Source organism: Rhinolophus sinicus, chromosome 4 (genome assembly GCF_057876585.1).
Source record: "Rhinolophus sinicus isolate RSI-liver-muscle chromosome 4, RSI-T2T, whole genome shotgun sequence".
In the NCBI taxonomy this organism is placed as follows: Eukaryota; Metazoa; Chordata; class Mammalia; order Chiroptera; family Rhinolophidae; genus Rhinolophus; species Rhinolophus sinicus.
Genome location: NC_142504.1, coordinates 112,822,672 through 112,845,608, shown reverse-complemented (window position 1 = coordinate 112,845,608; position 22,937 = coordinate 112,822,672). Strand labels below are relative to the sequence as shown.

General features: G+C 40.1%; 1 protein-coding gene across 7 annotated transcripts in view; it reads left to right on the top strand.

Annotated features, from left to right (window-relative positions):
- Window positions 1-4,579: 4,579 nt before the first annotated feature.
- RTTN (rotatin) overlaps window positions 4,580-22,937 on the top strand; it is a 126,627-nt gene continuing 108,269 nt past the window's right edge. For 5 of the 7 annotated variants that reach the window (XR_012498707.2, XR_012498705.2, XR_012498702.2 and 2 more), the window contains exons 1-10: window positions 4,581-4,812; window positions 5,134-5,321; window positions 6,181-6,358; window positions 6,526-6,615; window positions 8,851-8,941; window positions 10,220-10,334; window positions 11,220-11,370; window positions 14,152-14,317; window positions 16,166-16,344; window positions 18,476-18,591. Coding sequence is in view for 2 of the 7 variants with exons in the window: in XM_074339859.2 (XP_074195960.2) it covers window positions 4,767-4,812; window positions 5,134-5,321; window positions 6,181-6,358; window positions 6,526-6,615; window positions 8,851-8,941; window positions 10,220-10,334; window positions 11,220-11,370; window positions 14,152-14,317; window positions 16,166-16,344; window positions 18,476-18,591 (1,320 nt within the window). In the remaining 5 variants the exon portion in view is untranslated. Of the gene's footprint in view, window positions 4,813-5,133; window positions 5,322-6,180; window positions 6,359-6,525; window positions 6,616-8,809; window positions 8,942-10,219; window positions 10,335-11,219; window positions 11,371-14,151; window positions 14,318-16,165; window positions 16,345-18,475; window positions 18,592-22,937 lie in introns of those variants that run through there. The other 2 variants (XR_012498708.2, XM_088798038.1) reach the window with 2 other exon arrangements.

The window sequence follows — 22,937 nt, the reverse complement described above, 5'->3', positions numbered from 1 at the left end:
AAATTTGGATGATGTCCAATTTATTTTTTTGCTTGTGTTTTTGCTTTCATGTCTAAGAAACCATTGCCTAATTCATGCTCATGAAGATTCATGCCTATGTTCTATTCTGAGAATTTTCTAGTTTTACCTCTTGCATTTAGGTCTTTGATCCATTTTGAGTTAATTTTTTATATGATGCGAGGTATGGATCCAAATTTATTCTTTGCATGTGGATACCCAGTTGTCCCATTTGTAGAACAAGACTATTCTTCTGTCACTGAATTATCTTGGCACACGGTTTGCCAATCAATTGACTATAAATGTGATTGTTTCTGGACTTTGAAGTCTATTCCATTAGTCTATATGTCTGTCCTTAGGCCAATACCACACAATGTTGAATATTGTAGTTTTGTAATAGGTTTAAAATCAGGAAGTGAGCTTTCAACTTTGGTCTTTCTGAAGATTGTTTTGGCCAGTCTGATTCCCTTGATTTCCAAATGTATATAATATTAATATTTCCAGGTGGATAAAGTTATCAATTTATTTTGAAAGGCAGCTGGGTATTTGATAGGGATTGCTTTAAATCTGTAGATCGATTTGGGAGTATTGCTGTCTTAATAATACAAAAATCTTCCAATCCACGATGATGTTTTATAATTTTCAGTGTAGAAGTATTTCATTTATTGTGCTAAATTTATTCCTAAGTATTTTAGTCTTTTTGATGTTATTGTAAATGGAATTATTTTTCTTATTTTTGGATTGTTTATCGCTAGTGTATAGAAACAGAATTAATTTTGCATATTGATTTTGTAATTTGCAACCTTGTTCAAGTCTTTTCTTTGCTCTAATAATTTCTTTGTGGATCCCTTAGGATTTTCTGCATATAAAGTAATCTCAACTGCAAATAGAAATCGGTTTACTCTTCCTGTCTAATCTGGATGTCTTTTATTATTGTTTTCTTGCCTGACGACCCTGAATAAAACTTCCAGTACAGTGTTGAGCAGAAATGGTGATGGCAGACACCCTTGTCCACTTCTCCACAACTATAATTAAGACCCTTATTTACTAAACTGTGCAAAGAGAACAGATTTCAAATTCATGTTCCTGTGCTATTCGAAATGGGACATGAATATACCTTGTTTCAATCCTTCCACTTTAAGAGAGCATCAAATGTTTATTAACTTCCTAGGTTGGTATTGGGAAGATAAATTAGAATTTTATACTTTCCTTAAAAATGAAATATTATGTAAATTCATGGGACAATGTTATGAAGTATGATTAGGAAAATTCCTAAGTGGGGAACAAAACCTTGGGCCACAACCATTTTCCCTTGTTAGAGATCAGAATTATTAATAATCATGATCTTTATTTTGAAATAAGACAGGCTATGGTCCAGGTGACTTTCTGGGAAAGCACACAAAATGTTTGCCTGCCCTCGGGGACCATGAATAACTTCCACACATCTATTGGATTGATCCCCCTTTGTTTAGGAAACCTGCTAGTGTGTTCTTTTTATACATTGTCTTCATAAATAAATTAGTATCCCAATTAAATGTACAAGTAGCTTATAAAAGGATTTCCTCCTTGGGCCAATAATTTCTTCCTTCTGAAAAATGAGGAAGAAAGGGTCAGAGCACTCCCTTTTTTGGCTGGAAATTTTGCCTGGATAGGCCGCACAAAGGCTATAGCACTTCTGCCTTTGAGGGCTCTCAGGCTCTCACTGACCTACGTGCAAGACCGTTTCTGGGCCCCAGAATCCCTCCCATGAAGGGAGGGGCTACTACCTGTGGTTACACTTGCAACCAGTACTGAGATGTGGTTGGACATTGCATTTGATTCCTAGAAAGAGGGTTATTTTAGTTCTTTCCGGCTACTATAACAAAATACCACAGACTGAGTGCTCTATGAACAACAGACATTTACTTCTCACAGTTCTAGAGGCTGAGAAGCTCAAGATCAAGGTGCCAGCAGATTCAGTATCTGGTGAGGACCTGCTTCCCAGTTCATAGATGGCTGTCTCTTTTCTGTGTCCTCAGATGGCAGAAGTGGGGAGGGAACTGTTTGGGGTCCCTTTTATAAGAGCACTAATCTCATTCATGAGGGCTCTACCCTCCTGACTTAATTACCCCCAAAAGACCCCACCTCCTAATACCAATGGGCATTAGATTTTAGCATATGAATTCTGGGCGAGGGGGTGGCGGTGGGGGTGGGTGGGGCACAAACATTTAGTCCTTAGCAGAGAGGCATTATGAAATTTGACAGACTAAAAACTGCTATTATTTTTAGTAACTACCTACTATGGAGGTTTGGGATAAGTGCTTTCTCTAAGTTATCTCCTTTGATCCTCAAACAATCCTATGCATAGGCAGTTTTATTAATCCCAGTTCTACTTGTAGAAGCTGAGGTTTAGGGGCAGCCGGATGGCTCAGTTGGTTAGAGTGCAAGCTCTGAATAACAGGGTTGCCTGTTCATTCCCACATGGGTCAGTGAGCTGCACCCTGTGCAACTAAATTGAAGACAACGAGCTGCCGCTGAGCTGCTGGAGGGGTAGCCGGATGGCTCAGTTGGTTAGAGTGTGGGAAGCTCTGAACAAAAGGGTTGCCGGTTCAATTCCCACCAAGGGATGGTGGGCTGCACCCTCTGCAACTAAGATTGACAATAGGGACTGGACTTGGAGCTGAGCTGCGCCCTCCACAACTAGATGGAAGGACAATGACTTGGAGCTGATGGGCCCTGGAGAAACACACTGTGCCCCAATAAAATTTAAAGAAAAAAAGAAAAAAAAAAGAAGCTGAGGCTTAGAGGTTATAGAGGCATTGTTTTTTTTTTTTTCGTACCCAAGTCTCTTCCATTTTCTTTTACTACCACCCCTTTCCTTAACAGAACTATTCTGTGCAACTCCCTGAACTTCTGGCATGGGTCAGAGTGTGAACAAGTAACCTAGGATCAGGTAATCTCCTAATGATGATTCTGATGGGGACTTTACCGTGGATTTTACATCCAGGTGTTGAGAGGGAAGCTTTTTCCTTCTAGGGTCATTACATGGAAAGAGGAAGCCTGGACCACAATCCTCTCTTCCCCTACAGCTTGGGAGAATCCTGCCAGTACTGCAAGAGAATGAGACAAACACGGAGAGAAGCAAAACCAAGAAAGTGAGAAAAAGAATACTGATATTTTTGGAATCTCTGAGGCCAGATCCTTTCCTAGAGTGAGATGATAACTCATTTTTGCTTACCTGTTTGAGTTAGACCTTTATCATTCGCAAGAAAAACGTTAGCTTACACACACGAAATTGAGAAGGTTGCAAAGCTAGTGTTCAATCTATGCCTGTCTGGCTCCAAAGTTTGTGCTCTATTCAGTACCTTGTTTAGCTTACAGGGCTATGAGGCAGATATTTCACATTAGTCAAGTGACAGAATTAAAGGGTATGAAATGCCTATGATGTCAACTCATAAAACTACTGTCCATGATCCCAAATATTAAAATTCATGTCCAAATTATGAGGAAGAGCAAAAATGCACGACTTCTCCAAGAGAAAACAAGGCATTCTTTTTCTCTTAGAATAAAACACCACAGATAGTAATATGAGTTCTTAGGTCAGTAAAGATAAGACAGTCAAGATAAAACGGGTAGGAGCCAAGGGGGCAGCCCTTTGACTCCCCAGGGTAACTGAGTATTTCCTGTGACTTGGGGCCAAAATATCTTCATCTAATCTGAATGATCTGACACAGCAGACTGAGTGGATGACTGCCAGTGATTTATGGATCTAAGAGGTTGAAGAGTGATTGAGAATGACTAAGAATGTTACAAGGAAAATTAAGGTTAAGTCCCGAATCCAGCACTTACTAGTTGATAGGACCTTGGGTGACTCACTTCTTTGAGATGTTAAGTTCCCGTTTGTTTTTGCAAAATAGAAATGGGAACAGCTGCCTTGACATCCCATTCCCAGGGAGATTGAAAAGATCAGTGAGATAGAATGTTCTATAAAATGCAAAATACGTTACACATTCAATTTTGTCATTGTTACTCTCCCATTGCTTAGAATTTTTTCTCTATTTATTCAGATCAACCGCAGTTGCAAAAGTCAACTGCGGTGCGTTCAAATACTAATTCAAACCCTCCCCCACACTTTACTCTTTCTAAAGTCCCCTTGTTTCTCTTCTGTTCACTTCCTTCCTCCCCTCTCCGCCCACTCCCATGCTTGACTTTGCAGGTACATTTCACAGTTAGAGGGTAAGTCATTCAGTAACGCGGAAAGGGGGCATCAAAACCAAACCACACCCCCCAAAATTCTGCATTCTAGATTGTGAAGTCCTGGGACCTCAGAATGCAGATCGGCAGGGTCACAAACGAATCCCTCGCAGAGCGAGGGTGAAGCGCCGGACGGGGGCGTCTGACACCCGCGCAGGAGCCCGCGCTCCGACCCGGGAACCCCAGACAGGCGGGCGCGGCGGCGGGTCCGGAATTCCGGGAAGGGAGCACGGCTGCGCCAAGACTTCAACTCCCGACATGCACGGCGGCTAAAACGGGCTGTACCTCTGTTCGTCTCATTCCGGTTCTCAGTTCAGAAACTTCTGTCTAGTAACTGCGTGGTCGTAATTATAGAGCGACAATAAGCTCCTCTCGCGGCGCGGGGGCCGGGCACAGCTCACGGAACGCCTCTCACGCGTTGGGTGGTTCGCCCCGGCTTCGCGGAACCCGCTGTCCGCCTGTCCGTGTTTCCGGGGGGACATTAATTGTGGCCGACGCTGTGGCGCGGCAGTTTAATTCTCCGGCGACGGCGGCTGATGAAGCGGGAAGAGATGGTCCTGACTGGGCTCATCAGGAAACTCGGTAACTCGGAGTTGCCCCTCGCGGCGTCGCTCCGTGTCCTGTCCACTTGCTGAGCGTGGACGTGTCACTTTTCCGAGTCTGGGCCACCCCAGTTTCTCGTCCTGGCTTCTCCAGGGCAGCTCCTGGGGACCCGTCTCGGACTGGGTGTCAACTCCACCGGTCGCATCCCTAGTGCACAGGGCTTTGCCAGTGGGAACAAATTGGTTTATTTCCCTCTTAACCCCGCCCTCGCCTCGAGCGTGAATGACGGTTTGTAGGGTGAACGCCGGCGGCCGTGTCTTCGGGGCCGGGAGGTAGCTGTGCGCCGCGTGTCTCTGACAGGTCACCCGCTGGCGGAGATCCGGGCCCGCGCCCTCGGGAGTGTCCTCTGCAAGGCCGAGCACGGCCTGGTCCGCGACGCCGATCTCATTCAGGACAGGCTGCTTTTCCTCCATCTGCTGGAATGGTTCAACTTCCCGTCGGTGCCAATGAAAGCAGAGGCCCTGAGCCTGTTGAGCAGACTGGTCAAGGTAGGATCATTCCGAAATGAACACTCCGAGGAACGAGTGTTTCTTAGTCATTTAATTGTGGCATTTGTTGAAAAGTCAATTAAAGAAATTTTTTTTTAAAACAACTGGGGAAGTTGAAAATTCATTTGGGTGTTTGAATGCCCATCGTTTCCCTCGTATGTGACGTTGAATCTCATGTCGTCTGTGCGCTGAAGTGACACAGAAGCTCCGAGTCCAGGTTTGTTCTGGTTTTTGGAATCATCATTGGAGGCGAATATTTGTCCTTCTGTTTTTTCTTTGTGTTCTGTTATATGCATGTTGAAAATTAAATGTGTCTATGAAAGAGAACACGTGTAAAGAAAATGTTACAGACCATGATTAATAACTAGCATAAGTGTGTTACATTGCTTTTCCCTTATCTGTATTTCAGATTTATGTTCTTCAGCCTGTCTTGAGAATAGTTGGTTGTCAGATGTCAGAGGTCAAAGCAAATTTAACCTTTCAGAACTATAAATTGCTACTCAGTCGTAGGTGATTATTACTTTGACATTCTTTGGTTGGAGGAGAGGAGAGGCTGAGTGTCACTGGAGAGAAGTGATCTTTTTAATAATAAAAGTACGAATCGATAGTGTGCATTTCTATTGTTCAGTTTCTGGGCTTTTCTCTCATAAATGTTATCAAATGTTTCATGTATGTCTGTATAATCTATGTCCTATTCATGAAAGTTCTTTACTTTTGGGTATATCAGCACAAGATTTATTTTTTATAAAGGAACGTCTGGTATACCAAAAGCAATGTTTGTGTTTTGGTTGCAGTAACATAAAGTCTAGAGATTTCGATATTCATAGTTATGCTCAGGACTCTCCTCTGCTTATTTCAGTATCCCCCTGCTGTCCAGCATTTAGTTGATCTTGGTGCTGTTGAATTCTTGTCTAAGCTTCGTGCTAATGTGGAGCCAAATCTACAGGCTGAAATTGATGGCATCCTGGATGGACTCTTTATTCTTCCTTCGGAAGTTCCTGCACTGTGTTCTGCATCTTACCAAACGAATCAAACTGGTAACTCTGCAGTCAATCTGATGCATTGGTTAAAATATAAATGTATTGGTTCTATTGATTAATTGTTTTAAAATAATTCAAAAACTCAAGCGAAAACATTAATATTTGAAAAGAATAAATTTTACTTTTATAAAATAATAATATAGTAATACGTATATATTTTTCAGAATTGCTACAACCACCAGAAATCTTAACGGGATATTTTCCTCAAGACAAAAGTAGTTTCCAGCAGACGGAAGTGCCTCCACGGCCAGTGGGTATGTATATGTAGGGACGTAGGTCTGTTGACCTGGTAAGTCAGAAATGAATGTAATTTTCCTCATTGTGTAGCTATACTGTGGTCAAACTCACATGCCTCAGCACTGAACTAAATGTTTCCATTTCCTCAAATTTAAGACATAGAGTCTAAGTGGTAAAATGTTGTTATTCGAAGTGCATTTGAGCAACCACCTAGGTGTGTGGAAATGGTGGCAGCAGTACTTAGTGCTTAGTCAACGCAGATTCTTTGTCAGGAGCTGTGCTGTGCAGTCTGCATTTGTCATCTCATTCTCCAGTTCACTCAGTATACTGCCCGTCCAGTCACTGGAGCCAAAGACTCAGGGGCATTTTCGTTTCTTCATTTGTACCCCAACATCCTGTCGATTCTAGAGTTCCGATTTAAGAGATCTCATGCAGTTCTTTCCGTGCGTGGCTGTGTCCGGCCTGCGCTCACATGCCGCTTCCTTAAAGGGAGCTTCCTGAGAACTCTAGCCAGTGATCACCGTCTGTGTTTAGTTTGCTTCCTAACACACACCGCGATCTGAAGTTACATATTTGCTTCTTGTTTCCCTCATTGTAAGCTTAGTGATAGCTGCAAACACTGCTTTATCCCCCGTGTGCAGAACAAGGTCAAAAAGGACTTAGGTACTCAGTATACCTTCTTTGAATAAGTGAGATTGATAGTATCAGTATCCCCATTTTACTGTTGGGGAAACCGAGGCTTAGAAAGGGTGAAACCTTTCTCCTAGGGGCTGCAGGTAGGCAATGGTTAAGTAAGCACACACTTCACGTTTTATTGCCTGCGAAGTTGAAATGAACAGGTTGTGTCCAGGGTACATCTGCTGATGTCAGGGATTGGATTTAATTCACATCGGAAGCCCTCTGTTATTAAACATTTTTTAGAAACTGTCAGGTTGAATAAGCATAAGAAAGACCAGAAAGCTTGTTCAGCTATTAAAATGCTCTGTCTTTCCTTTCTGGAAAAGTTTTGTGAGGCTTTGGTTTTGAGACAGTAGTTCTTTGTGTATGTGGCCGAGAGGCTTCCCTGAGTGACAGTGAGAGATTTCTGAAGGGAGCGAGTATCTCCAGGGATGGGAATGTAGGTATTGGAGTGAAGCTGTTGAAAACAGTACGGACATGTGAGATGGTAATGCTTTGTTCTGAGTTGCAACTTGTGGATTGGTGCTATGGCTTGTTTGGAACACACCTCTATGTGTGCACCATAAACCTGCCCTTCCCTCCATGCCTCTTGCTTCGCCCTTAGAAAGGAAAGCTTGCTTTTATGTTAGCATTTTGGAAAGAAGCCACTGTGCTGTATTTGGGAAGTTAATAGTACTGTTATCTGAATTTAACGATACTGTGCTCTTTTCAAAGCATTTGTCAGAAAGACTGTCATTTCGAAGGGCTTATGTAGGTGCTATTTCTCAGTGTTGCCACCTTAACTTGTGCAATCTAAGATGTGTTAAAATGCTAAGAGAGTAGACTTTCAGTGTTCTTACCATAAGAAAAAGGTGGTAGTTATGTGAGAGGACGGAGATGTTGACTAACTACTGTGATAATCATTTTGTGGTATGTGATGAATCAAATCATCGGGTTGTACATCTTCAACTTATACAATGTTATATGTCAGATATATCTCAATAAACCGGGGGGGGGGGAAGGGAGGTGTGTGGAAAACCTGTTAAAATGTAATGTGAACAGTAGTCATTTAAGATTGTGTTGATTTCTCTTAAATTTGGTGCACTGATGTTTGATCTTCAGCCTCATGGTCTTCAAGTCATCGTCAAAGAATTATAAACATCTAACACCATTTAGGATATTTGAACATGACTAATTAAATATAGTGTATGATTATGTTTGTATCATTTTTAATTTCTCCAGTTAAAGATCTCCAAATGCCAGTTCCTTTTATGTTAAATTTAAGCTCTGTGTTCTGGTCCACCAGTAAAATAGAAAATGTAATTGAAACTCTAGATGTTATTCAATACTGGTTTGTGTTGAATGCTTTTCTTCTCATAATAATATGTGAGTTCTGTTTAAATTGAGAACAAAGAGCTCTGTTATTTATCCTGTGAGGGAATATATGTGCAGCTCACTTGTTTCGAACATTTTAGTTACTGTACGAGGTAACTTTATTTGGGGACTTGTTTTAAAGCAGAAGCCTTACTGTTAGCATTCTGTGTCTGTGAACAGTGTCTTCTTTGATGGAGTAAGTTTTGCTCTTCCATTAACAGTGAGTCAAACTGTGAAGTGTTTGAAGTTTTCTACGTTTCCTTGGCTACCTCTGACCACCACTGACAGACACGTTCTCTCCTCTAATGAAAGGTACGGTACCTGATGTATTTCAGGTATTTGGGTCCATTGATAGCCATTAAATCTGGTTGTTAATTGTATACATTTTCACCAGTCAAAAAGATACTAAGTGGCTGTGAAAGGTAGTGATGGGAAGATGGGAATGATTTTCAGTATTTCAAGGCAGGCCAGAAAATTTGTTTGCCTTAATCAGGTCACACATGGAGTTTCTTTTCTGTGGTTGGAATCTTATGTGCTCATTGGTGACATGAGTCATCTCTTACCAGAGTCTCTGATTGGCCATTGCGATGCCTTTCCTTAAGAAAAGTGGAAAAATTAAACATAAATGCAGTATTTTTAGTAGACAGTACATTTTAAAACATGGGTTCTGTGATCAGGTTGGGACCTGTGATCTTACGTAATGGATGTTAGTTGGTTATTAGCCCCCAAAGTAGATAGTGGATTTATAGAAGTTTAGAGAGTGTCTAAATGTCTAGTTTCATTTTTTTGCTGAAACTTTTAATTTATGTGAATGCCACAACAAATGAGTGTGTCTTTTTTTGGTGAGAATCTGGAAAATAAAGAGCAACTTGCGAGAGGTAGGGCCAGAGACGGGGGAGGCTGCTGAATGGTTTTTGATGGCGGCACTTCCGAGGGCTCAGTACATTCTCTTGGAGCAACATCCGGAAGAGGTGGCATGTACATGGGGGAGGGGCAGGGCGGACACAGTGGGTCAGTGTGAGTCAGTCCCTGAGGGAGACGTGCTCTGTGGTGCACTCCGTGGTGGCGGGTGGTGGCTGGTGGGTAGTGGACTGGAGCTGGGCTGAGGCAGGGGGTTCAGTGTCTTGGGTGGGGGATGAACAACTGCTATGCCCCTAGTAGGGCAGTATTGAGGGGTGTCCCAGTGTAATTTACCCAGAATAGGGAAGAACAGTAAGGAATCTAATTCCTAGGATTTTACTCTATACTTACTAAGATTTTTTTCTGGTTTATTTCCTAACTCGTTTGGTGGATTCCATTGGATTCTGTGATAGTTTCTGGGCGGCCACGTGGTCCCTGTTCTCGAGGAGGCTCTAATGGGGGGATACAGAGTGAACATGCAGTTACCATGGTACCAAATACACGCTAGGCCTGTGGAAGAAGCACCTACCCCAGAGTTGTTTATTGATTAGGGAAGAGATCTAGGAAGGCTTCCTGGGGAAGGGATGTCTCAGCTGAGACCCGAAGGAGCTGGACAGAGTCATCACGCCACTCGGTTACTTGGAATCTGGTCCAGGGAAACCCTGCAAATGAATATACTATGTTTTGTAGCTCGCTGAGAAGTAGTAACCACACTTTAATCTGGAACACCTGTGAACTATTAAAGGACGTCATCATGCAAGATTTTCCTGCTGAGATTTTCCTTCAAAGGCCAAAAATCGTTCAGGTTTGTATCGTCTGTAATTGTTTTCAGTTTTGAAATAGAGAACTTTTCGCAAGGAAACAAACTTGCATTGTAGGTGTCCTCGGGCAGGAAATGTGAACTACCATATTTAAAACTGAAGTATTGGGTGATTGAAACCATGCTTATTCTCTAACTTACTTGGGAAGTGGTAGTTCTGACGGGAGGTGGTCTCACTGGACACAGGCTATCCAGTTGTACTCCTGGAATTGACCGTTTCTGGGTCACCTCAAGGGGGAAGAGACTTGAGAGATTGAGGTTGGGCAGCAGTAACCCCTCTGAACATTAAGAGTAGCATCTGTGTGTGTCTGGCACGCGTACGGCCCGGTGCTGGCGGCTGTGGAAGAACCAGATGGTGGTTCTGAGCAGCAGAGCTGGATTCCTTGCAGTCTAGTCTGCGGCTGATACGTAGAGCCGTTGAGACCCAGGGTCGGGGATGGGGCATATCCACAGCATCTAGGCAGGGCTCAGCGCCCTGGCTCTGCCATCACAGCACTGAAAAGCGTGCCAGTGAGTGGCAGGTGAGTCCACAGGTGGCCGTTGTCAGTGCTGTTACTAAAATGTAGCTGTCTGCGATGCAGAAGCCTTGATGTGATTTCTGAAAAGTACTTGAGACTTAATGTCTCCAATGGGAACTAATTCCTGTGTTCTCAGAAGAGGTCCTCACCTAACAGATTGGAATATATGCAACACTGCTGTTGTATTTAAATTGTATCTTGTTTTGACCCGTCTTCTTGCATGATGCTAAATCGTCTCTGTTTCTTATGTCTTATAAAATTTGGCAACTTGCTTGCGTTCTTACGCTGCACACTCTTCTCTGAAGCCCAGCCTTCTTTCCCTGATGGTGGTCACTGCTCTCGTTCACTTCAGAGTCTCTTCCTTCTGCTGAAACTGGCCTTCGGAGGAGACGGGAAACATCGCCTGGCCCTGCAGTCAGCGTCCTGCCTGCAGCAGCTGTGCGCCTATTTGAGAAACAGACTTAACTTCCACCGAGACCCAGGGTTTTTCTCTAGTAAACAAGGTATTGATGTTTATTTATTTGTCACTGGCGATGTTTCCAGATTCTTCTGAGAGCCCTGTTACACTTACTGTATATGATTTTTCACAAGGCAAATTCCCCATTCCTTGATGTAATCAAATTATCATCTTTGAAAACAAACTGCATGACAGAACCACTCGTGATCCAACCCCCCTGCCCCCCTCTCTTTTTGATAAGAGACATCTGTAAGGGGTTTATCTTTTTCCTCCATGCATACATAGTGCTGGAAGTTAGGGACTAGGATTCTCAATCCAGCTATTTATGTGGGATTTGGGCTATGTCAGCAAGTTATATGTTATGTTAATAAGTTGCTTTAGTTGAAAAATACCAATTTGTATTGTATGAAAATGATGTAACTTGTGATGCTGTTAATATTGTATGGTCACAGGACCCCACTTTTCAGGGAAAAAGCACCACCTAATGGCCACATCGAGCACTATGCTTTCCTTGTCAAACCTGTTTATAATTTAGGGCTTCTGTGCACTTACACAGTATGCATTGAAAGTTGGATATTAAATTACAGGGATTTGTGATCATGCTTCACAGTTAATCGCTGTTCTGTTGTGAGTTTCTGATCCTATGCGACTTGAATATTTATGCTTCACATTAGCTTTATTACAGATCTTAGGGTGTGGGGTTTCCTCATTGTCCTTGAGATGTAGCATTCTGCAAATGACTGGTAACAGAGAGCTTCCAGGTACCCTGTACTTCATCAGAAAAAGAGTTATAATGTTGATAAAAATAGATTAAATCTCTGAAGATTTCTCCAGGAATTAAATACTTATTTATCACCTACTAGATGCCAGTTTTGGGGGGGTATAACACAGAACAAAACTGGGATGAGGTTCCAGCCTTTATGAACTTATACTTTAGAAACTTGGGACAGGTAATAAACAAATTCGTTCAGATAAGGAGAAGTGTATGAAGGAAATGCAGGATGGCTGACAACATGACCAGGGAAACGTGGCTTGCGTGGATAGGAAGGTCAGGGAAAGCCTGTCCGAGCAGATCTGAAGGGTGAGAAGGCACCACCCACTTGAAGAGCTGCAGGAGGAGTCTTCCAGGAGGTCAGGGCCTCAGCAATGAGGGAGACGTGCTTGAGGAACAGAAGTTAGGCCGGTGTGAGTGGAGAGTAGTAAACCGGGGGTGAGGGGGGAGGTGTAGAGAGGGCAGTGAGGGGAGATCAGAGAGGTCCCGGGCCAGAGTGCACTGGGACTTGTAGGTCTCGGTAGGACTTGGTATTTTCTTTGAAGTGCAGTGAGAAGCTCTTGGAGAGTTGGTTTTTTTTTGCCTTTATTTTACCTAATTAAATGCCTTTATTTTACCTACTTAAAAAAATTATGGTAAAATATACCTAACAAAATATGTCATTGTAACCATTTTTAATGTGCAATTTGGTGGCATTAATTGCATTCACACTGTTGCACAACCATAACCATTATCTGTTTGCCAACTTTCTTCACCACTACAGAAACTGTAACCATTAAGCAGTACTTACTCCCCATTGTTCCTTCCCCTGCAGCCGTGATAACCTCTAATCTGCTTCCTGTCTCTAAATTTGTCTATTCTGGGTACCTCATACAGGTGGAATCTTATAATATTTGCCTTTTTATGTCTGGCTTATTTTACTTAGCGCAATGTTTTCAAGGTTCTTCTATGTTGTAGCACATGTCAGAACTTCACTCCTTTTTATAGTTGAATAGTGTTCCATTGTATGTCCATTCCACATTTTGTTTATTCATTTATGTGTCGGTGGGCACTTACGTTGTTCCCACCTTTTGGTTGTTGTGAATAATGCTTCAGTGAACACTGACATATCTGTTTAAGCTCTTGTTTTCCATTCTTTTGGGTATGTACCTAAGAGTAGAATTGTTGGGTCAGATGTTAATTCTGTGATGAGCTGAGGAACTGCTACACTGTTTTCCACAGTGGCTGCACCGTTTTACAGTCCCACCAGCAATGTATGAGGCTTCGAATCTCTCCACATCCTTACCAACACTGCTGCTTTTCCTTTTTTTAATCACTGTCATCCTAGGCGTTGTGAAGTGGTCTCTCATTGTGGTTTTGATTAGCATTTCACTAATGACTACTAATTAATAACTAGTTATTCCCTAGTGACTTTTCATGTTGGCTTGTTGGCCATTCATATATCATCTTTGAAAAAATGGCTATTAAAGTCCTTTGCCCATTTTTCAATTGGGTTTTTTTTGTTGTTGTTGTTGAGTTTTAGGAGTTTATATATCGTGGATATTATTAAATTCTCATCAGATGTATGATTTATAAATACTTTCTCTTCTTGTGTAGGTTGTCACTTTCTTGATGTCTTTTGATGTATGGAAGTTTTGAATTTTGAGGAAGTCCATTTCTGTATGTTTTCTTTAGTTGTTTGTGCCTTTGGTGTCATATCTAAGAACCCAAGGTCATGAAGATTTACTCCTATAGTTTCCTCTAAGAGATTTATTATTTTAACTGTCCTTTAGATTATTGATCCATTTTGAGTTAAGTTTTGCATATGGTTTGAGGTTGGGTTTCCTGCCTTGTCAGTCTCTACTGTATAAGCAAGTAGTATTGGCTAGAAGGTTCTGTATAATCAGGTTACTTAAATATAAAGCTAAACGTGCTAAGTGAATACTTGCAGAAAAGGTTGACCTTTACTTTTACTGCTATAGAAGCGCTTCTACTCTCTTAATATTGTTAGAAATACTACATAATCAGTAATCTGTCTCTATTAAGGGATAACATTCTTCTTTTTTCTTTTCCCAGACACAGTTTCTCAAAATTCTTCTGTGTCTTATTGTCATGAAGCCAGAGTTACTCGCCATTCTCAGAATCCTTCTCCTGGGAGCAGTAGCCCCCGGCCGTCTGTGGTTGGACGCACAGGCCAGCGACCCAGAGGAGATGGCCAGGATTGGGACGCAGCGTCTTCCAGGTGACCAGACAAGCCTCGTTAACTTGTGTGTGTGTGTTTTAATTTCCGACGGAGATCATTATTTTTCTGTCTTCTCTTTTGAAACATTACCACAGGTTTCGGCCTTGTGTTAAATCCGTGGCTTTCATATTTTGTTGGCCATGATCCTCAGCAAGAAGTAAATATTACATTGTAACTCAGTCCCCAGTACACAGACACATACTCTGTATATGTGTGTGTGCACGTGTGTGTACGTGTATGTGTACCTGCCTGTGCCTGTGAATGTGTGTCCACCAAAACAAAATGTTCACAAAATAGTACTGATTCTGTGTGCTACGCAGAGAGTGGCATTTTCTGTCCATTCTATTTCATTAAAAAAAGAATGATGATTCTGACCCACTAAATTGTTTTTACCAGATCCAAGTGGAATGTGATTTAGTTTAAAATTATAGCTTTAAGTGATAGATACATTTTGATAATATTTTAAACTCATTTTTGTAAGTCTAATCATAATTTAAATGCATCAGTGTTTACTATTAAAGGGAATGATTGGAGAATCTGTAAAACAAAGACTCCTTCAAAGTGTACAATTGATGGTATTTATTTGTTTGTGTAAATGCAGATTTTTTTAAAGGGATTGGCATGGTGTTTGTTACCATATCCTTAGGCTACAAGCATTTTATCATCGCTCCTCTCCGTGGTGTCATTCTAATAAACGTCTGTTGGCTCGATCCTTTCCCTGTGACATTGCTGAAAACTAACCCTGAGTCATGCTTCCTGTCGCGTGGCGTCAGACCAAGTGCTGTCCTGCTTTATCTCCTTTAGTCTTCCTCATACTAACCCCGTGGTGGGCCTGGTGATGATGATGATGACGATGATGGTTTCCCAGGCAGACTTGAGGTTTGGAGAGGCCACGAGCCTTACCCCAGTTTGCACAGTTGGTAAAGAGCAGGGCGCGCTGTGGACAGAAGGATCTGAAGCCCATCTCCTAGTCCTTCTGTGGTAGCTGCTGTGCATCGGGCCTGGCTTTTCTCTTGCGTCTTAGAAAGCCTTCCTCCCTCACTCGACGCTCTAGCCAGTGTGCTGCCTGCTTGTGACTTTTCACTCCTGAGTGAACAACTTCCATACGGGGCCTTTCAGAATTTCAGAGAAGCTTGGCTCATTTCCATATTATGTGGTACTTGGTATATGAAAAAGGAAGAAATGACAAAACATATTAAATTTTGGGAATGCTACCTGTTCGATAGCATTAGGGTATCCCTGTGACTCAGCTTCAATTGTGGATGACATCAAAAGTCAATATTTTAGGTTCTTGGTAAATGTGAGGTTCCAGCCTGTCGGTAGCACTTTTATCCCTACCCCACCACTTTATATACAAGGGGAAATATTTTTATGAAGAAAGCCAAGAAGGATGGGGTGTTTCATTTTTTGGTGTATTTTCCAAATCATTATGTGATGTTGAAGGTATTAAATATTAAATAAAGTAATCCATTTCTCATCATGTTTTTTCTGACATTTTCTAGCATTCTTCATGTGTTAACATTGCCTTGTTTGGAACATTTGGTGAGAGTCACTGCAGGGTGGTTAGTGCTAATGTTGACCGCTGCATAGGAATGCTGGCACATGCTGAGAACATCAGTCTGAAAAGCAAAATAGCAATGCATTTTTGGTTTCCTTTAGAATTTGGAGCCCTCTTCATGGTTTTAATCTCATAAATTCGTCAGGGTTTCTGCAGATCTGGCCAGAATTGTCATAGGAAGCAGTCTAGCTATGTCCGCCACGAGGCTTGCACTGCACCAGGCTGCAGATGCAGGGAATGTGCGTGTGGGCTGTTTCTGTGTCCGAGGGTTGTCATTGTATCTTTCGCAGTGGGAGCAGCAGTCACGCTCACGTGAACTCTAGGATCTCGGTCCCTTCACCCTTGGAGATGACGCACATAGACCTTCCGGAGCTGGAAACTGAGGACACCCTGCAACTGCAATTCCAGCAGCTCAGCCTCCCCCAGTTCTGTGTCTCCGTCCTGGAAGCAGCAGTCCCTCTCTTAACAGGTGAGTTGTTTTGGACGTCATAGTTCTTTTTACATAATTTGTGTTTGTTTTGCAGTTTCTAGGATTCTTTTTTACACCGTCTGTGTTAGGACCTTTCGGATGTGTATTCCCTTATCTGTTGGGTTACCAGTTCCTAAGAACCTAACACGGTGTTTAATTTAATCTTTTAGTGAAATGTGGGCGCTGTGGAACGCTGTTCACATTGAGTCGTTCTCTGCCCCGTCCATTTATGGCTTTTTCTGCACAGGCCTCACTCACGTCTGTGTGGCTGTTTTAAATGGAAGCACTGAAAAGTCAGTGCAACTCCAGAAAGTGAGAGAAGGTGGATCGACATGAGTAGACCAGGATAAAAAAGGCTGGCCTTTGCTCTTTAGAAACTTTTTGAGTTGCTCATTCTTCCTACTCGGTTGTTACTTAAGCTATGAAACATGTTAAAAACGAGGCTACAACTGAATTCTTACTTTTGCAGTAATTTTTCTTAACAAAATTAAAAAAAACTGGAACGTTTTACATTTTCTTTCAAATGTGCCAGGTAAAGTAGCAAAGCTGTGCTTCACTATTCACTGGGTTATCGTTGTAATGTTAGTAAAGAGGATTAAGAAAGGTAGCACAGTGGCCGATGCCCGGCAGCCTGGAAATCAAACAACGGTTACCATGTGTTGTGTTTCTGCTGTGCGCGGCTCTTGTACGTGGTTTCGTGGGCATTATTTGATGCACTCCTCACACCAACCCATTTTATCCTTCCATCAGTGATGGTTACTGCTTTTATTCCCATTTTACGAATGAGGAAACTGAGGCTTAGCATTTTGAAGGTAAAGAAGATAGAAATGCAAAATAAATGAGTTTTGTCTTTTTTTGTTTTGTTTATACTGGCTGAGTTAAAAATGCATTGAATGGGCATGGTTCTTTTAAGTCCCGCTTGAGGGACATGTATATGTATACATATATATATATTATATATGTTTGTCAGCATGGTGTACTGAGAAGAATGTTTTTAGATTTAATGATTTTGCATTTAACCTTTTCTTAATTTGCTGTAAAAAGTCAGATTGATAATTATAAAGCTGTACCTTGGTACATTAAATTTTCTAAATGTTCTCTTGCCCTTTTGTAGTAAATTATTGCATAATTTGTAATTGTTCAAAAGTCATAAGCGATTTCTAAAAGAACTTTCTCCAGCTGCTCTAATGACACAATTAATTTGGAGCCTTCTGATCGGGTAGTTTATTTTACTTTTATTCATTAGAAATTGACCTTTGTATGTGGAACAGGAAGGTCTTGATTGAATGTTCACCTCACTTAGAATTGGGGACCGTGTTATGCCTTTGTCACTCTGTCTGTGTAGAGAAAGGAGACGGCTCTGGGGGTGCAACTGAGCAGTTTCTTTTGGATTTTTTTTAGAGCTGAAGGTGAGTATAGGCTTGAGAACCCATTTCACATGGAATTTCCTGACGTTTCTTCAGCAAATGCCAGTATGGATATTTATACTTTAGTCGCTCCAGTCCCAGCTTAACTTCCCAGGCAGTTCCTGTGTGAGAAAATACTCGTTTATAATGAGACTTAAGCCTTCAGTACGAAATAGGAAATTCTTAGAATGCATTTTCTGACTGACCTGGTGCTTTGTCACATACGAGTATTATATGTAATGTGGATGGTCTCTGAAAAATTATTTTAATTTGTCTTAGATTATTGCTACTCTTCTATTTTTTTTTTCTAAGTGTGTTTTTCCAGGACCCATCAGCTCTAAGTCATATAGTTGTTTCAATCTAGCTGTGGAGGGCGCAGCTCACAGTGGCCCATGTGGGGATCGAATCAGCAACCTTGCTGTTAAGAGCACCGCGCTCTAACCAACTGAGCTAACCGGCCACCCTGCTACTCTCGAGCGTCTTTCCCACTTATGAGCACATTTGATTTGCTGTAGTTAAATACTGTTGTGATCAGAACGAAATCTTTAATGGTAGTTGTAGACTGTGACTTCCCTATTCATCTCTTTCAACAATTCTAAAAACATCAAAAAAAATGAAAAGAAATAGGAATTGGGGGGTGTGACTAGAGGATTGAGCCGTGTGATATTCAGCTGTGTATTTGAAAGTTCACTTTTTTTTCTTTTCTCTCCCGTTTGTTTTCCTAGGTAGTAGACAGATGATAATACGAGTTCTGGAATTGCTTGCAGAGGATGTGATCCTTATTGGTGAAGCAATTTCAGCAGATATCTGGGATGACAACAGCCTTTTTGCTATAGATATGGTGAGAGTCCATGTTCTCCTTGGGATGTGGGTAATAGCTTTACATTTCATTTTACTTTGGTTCTTTTAAGGTTGTATCATTGTCTCATTAGCTTTTAAAAGCTTTCTGTCTTTTAGACACAGTATATCCCAAGCTTATTTTGTATGTAGTCTGGAACGGGCCATTTTTTCAGAGAGTCTGGTTACTTTCAGTGGGGGAATGCATATCAAGACTAAAACGGGCCATTATAGCTGCTTTTAGTTACTGTTATATCATTCTTTCCTTCTCATAATAGAACTAGAAAATATGTATTTTTAAAGAGTTGTGAGTCTAAATTGCTATTTCTCTGATCGTAAACTTGTAGTTTTTTGGTTGTACTTGTACTGTCGCTGATAGAAAGTCTTTGATTTTAGCAATATCAACATAAATACTTATTAGCTTTACCCTCAGGATACATTAAGTAGTTTCAGAATAGCAATATTAATATTAGTATAGTCCATAACTAATAAAGTTCAAGATTTCCCTGCAGTTCTTTATGACTTAGAGTAAATCTCACTAAGAATATACAGTCAAAACGCTGTGTCTTAAACTCCTTGGAAGAATTCTTTTCTATGTTACCAACACAACATACAATATACAGTCAGATTTATTTCCGTTTATTTTCACTTTTGGGAATTGTTTTCTCTTCAGAGAACTAACGTAGAGATGTCTGTCTGCCATTCTGTTCTTTCCATTTTTATTTTACTTTCTGCAAATGTGAGCAAATAAGTGTGTAGATTCTTATTCCCTCTCCCACGTCTTACATAAAAGGTGGTATGCCATATACAGTTTTGCACCTTGTTTTTACAACCCAAAAATGCATCCTGTATGTGTGGAATAATAGGTATGAGATTATTCCATGTCCATATGTGGAGATCGTTAAGTCTCCTTTATAGGCTGCAAGTGCTTCATTTTGTGTTTATTCACCCAGTCTCCTATTGATGGACGTAATTGCAGATATAAATTATCTGAAATGAAAAATGTGCATGTATCATTTCATACAAGTGTGTCTAGGGTAGACTTTTTTATTTTTTTATTTTTATTGGGGAATATTGAGGAACAGTGTGTTTTTCCAGGATCTATGCGCTTCAAGTCAAATCGTCCTTTTCAATCTAGTTGTGGAGGGCGCAGCTCACTGGCCCATGTGGGAATTGAACCGGTGACCTGGGTGTTATGAGCACTGTGCTTTAACCAACTGAGCCAACTGGCCGACCCTAGGGTAGATTTTTAAAAGTGGGATTTCTGTATCAAAACATAAGTATTTTTAATTGTATATATTGTCACAGTCTCTTGTACAGTTATACTATTTCAGTTACTCACCAGAAGTTTATTAGAATGTGCTTTCTTCTACGGAGTCAGCAGTAGGGTTTATAGTCAAACCTCACATTTTTGCCATTCTGATAAGTGAGATAATTGTATGTCAATGTAGTATTAATTCGCACTTCTCCAATTTTAGTATATGTGTTGCCGAAGCAAGCACTAATTTGCACTTCTCAATGAGTAAAGTTGAACACCTTTTTTGTAACTCTAAGGTCCATTTTCATTTCTTTTTTTCTAAATTGTCCAAGTCTTTATCCATTTTTTTCTTGGGTCATTGATTGGTCATTTGTTCTCCTTCTTGATTTCTAAGAGCTCTTTATATATTAAGGACATTAGCTTTCTGAAACAAGTTGCAATTTTTCCCCTGGTAGTTTTCTTGTTTGTTTGTTTTTTACTCTCCTAATGATACTTTTGGTCATGCAGAAGCTTTTATTTATTTATTTTTATGTAGCTGGATTTATCAGTTACTTTCTTTTTAAACACTTGGTTCTGGATTTTGAATCATTGTTACAAAGATACTCTTTACACTTTGGGAAAAATGTGCTGTATCTTTCCATTTTTTGAAGTCTTGATTTTTTTGTCTCAGGAATATTTTCTTCATATAGCTTTTGCAATATTTCATATTGTTCATTCATATTTGTGTATATAAAGGTATTTATGTGGGCATTTAATGGCTTTATTGATGTATAATTGACATATACAAAGCTGCATATGTTTTTTAAAGTTTTTAGATACATTTTGACAATGGGTACACCCAGGATATAGATTAATTTGCATTTTTCTAGAATTTGATATGAATGAACTCATTGTTTGTATGCTTTTTTGTCTCATTATTTTCCTTTCAGTATGATTACTTTGAGATATAGCCATGTTGCATTTATTAGTGGTTCATTTTATTGCTTGATGGCCTTGTTCTTTGCTATTGGTATTTCACTAGGGAAGATATTTTTGGAAAATATGGCATTGTATTTTATTTTTTTTGAAGTGTTTTGATATGTAATATTTTGCATGAGTAATTAACACATGTACAAGAGCCTCAGGGATATTATATTACAACACAATATTTAAGAAATCTGTGACCTATTAGAGTATGTCTCCATGGAATTGTAAATCAAATCCTTTTTTACATTTAAATACATCTTAAATCATTTGTCATTTTATATATGTTATTTTGAAATTACCATCAGATAGACTTGCTTTCATTGGCGAACTGGTGTTCTGTCTCTTAATGTAAATTGGTGACTTATCCCCCTTCCTCTCTCCCTTCCATTGTCAGAGAAGTGGAAGCAAAATTTATTTAGTCATAAAAATATATCTTGACTCTCATGATTTTCTAAATTTTTTCTCTTTATGTTGTTTTGACCTAGGTCTGTCTGTGTTTTATTAAACTTTGTTATAGGCTGCCTGAAATCCCTGTGAATAGAGATTAGAACATGAAAAATAAACAAAATACTGATGTTTACCTGATACCAGTACCCATGTGTGAAAAACTCAAACTTTTTTTTTTTTTAATTTTATTGGAATATCGGGGAACAGTATGTTTCTCCAGGGCCCATCAGCTCCAAGTCAAGTTGTTGTCCTTCAATCTGATTGTGGAGGGTGCAGCTCAGCTCCAAGTCCAATCACCATTTTCAATCTTTAGCTGCAGGGGGCACAGCCCACCATCCCATGCGGGAATTGAACCGGCAACCTTGTTGAGAGCTCGCGCTCTAACCAACTGAGCCATCCGGCCGCCTCCAAACTTTTTTTTAATAACACAAATTTCTTGAGAAGAGAAACAAATTAAATATTTTATCATAGGTATATTGTTTCAAGTCTTTCAATTTCTTTATCTATAAAAGAGGGATGATATTTCTTAATCTTAGTTTCTCTGTAGTCCTTAAGGTTATTACACTATTTTTTAGTACTTTTAGAAGATTTTCACATATTGAAGGTTTTCAACAAGTGATTTTTTCCTTAGAAGTGTGAAGACTGTTTTATCAGTTGCTTCTTAAATTAACTTAAATTTTCTTGGCCAGAACATTTATCTGTAAAAGTTAGTCATTCACTTTTAACTTTTGGCTGCTGATCTTTTATGATTCAATGAATTATTTTTACTTTAAAGGTTAAATCTGTGGTACAAGTGCCAATTGGTATGTTAGAAATGTTAAATAAAGCAGTACTGCTTGAAATTGTTTTTGATTTACTTTTACTTGTTTAAAAGAATAAATGCCTCCTAGAAAAAAATCTCATTATGTTGACTATATATCAATAAAAAGAAACAAATAGAATTTCTTACTATTGCCAAGTTTAAAAAGAAAGAACCAGAATTTTTGGTGAGTCATTAAAGGGACAAAATAGTAAGTGTGGTGTTACCAGTTCAGAAATTAAATACCTGAGCATATAGAATCAAATCTCTAGATATTTCAAAATACTCCTATTTCCCCGAAAATAAGACCTGGCTGGATAATCAGCTCTAATGCATCTTTTGGAGCAAAAATTAATGTAAGACCTGGTCTTATTTTTACTATAATATAAAATTGATATAAGACCGGGTTTTATGTTATATTTAAGACCCCGTCTTATATTAATTTTTGCTCCAAAAGACGCATTAGAACTGATTGTCCGGCTAGGTCTTATTTTTGGGGAAACAGGGTAATAACAATCACGTCTGGAACTCTTAACTCAGTTTGTGTAAGCATAGTCAAAGAAATCCACCCCCCAACTAAATATTTTTTTATTTCACTCGACGTAAATAAAATAAAAAATATTTTTACTGAAATTTTTATATTTTGTTAACATATTTATTGGTAAACGCTTGTGAAAGTTAGGTTGACCTGACGTACGTCACTGCTTCTTTGCTTCCCTATGAGATCAAGTCTGGTGTTTCCTTGTTCACATGGTAAGTTAGGTTCAAGGAGGCAGAATCTTCAACCGTGCACATAACCCCAGACTCCTGGGGCCATGTTCTATTCATTTTTTTGCCTTCTCTCTGTCACTCCTGTCATTAAAATGTCATGAAAAGCAGC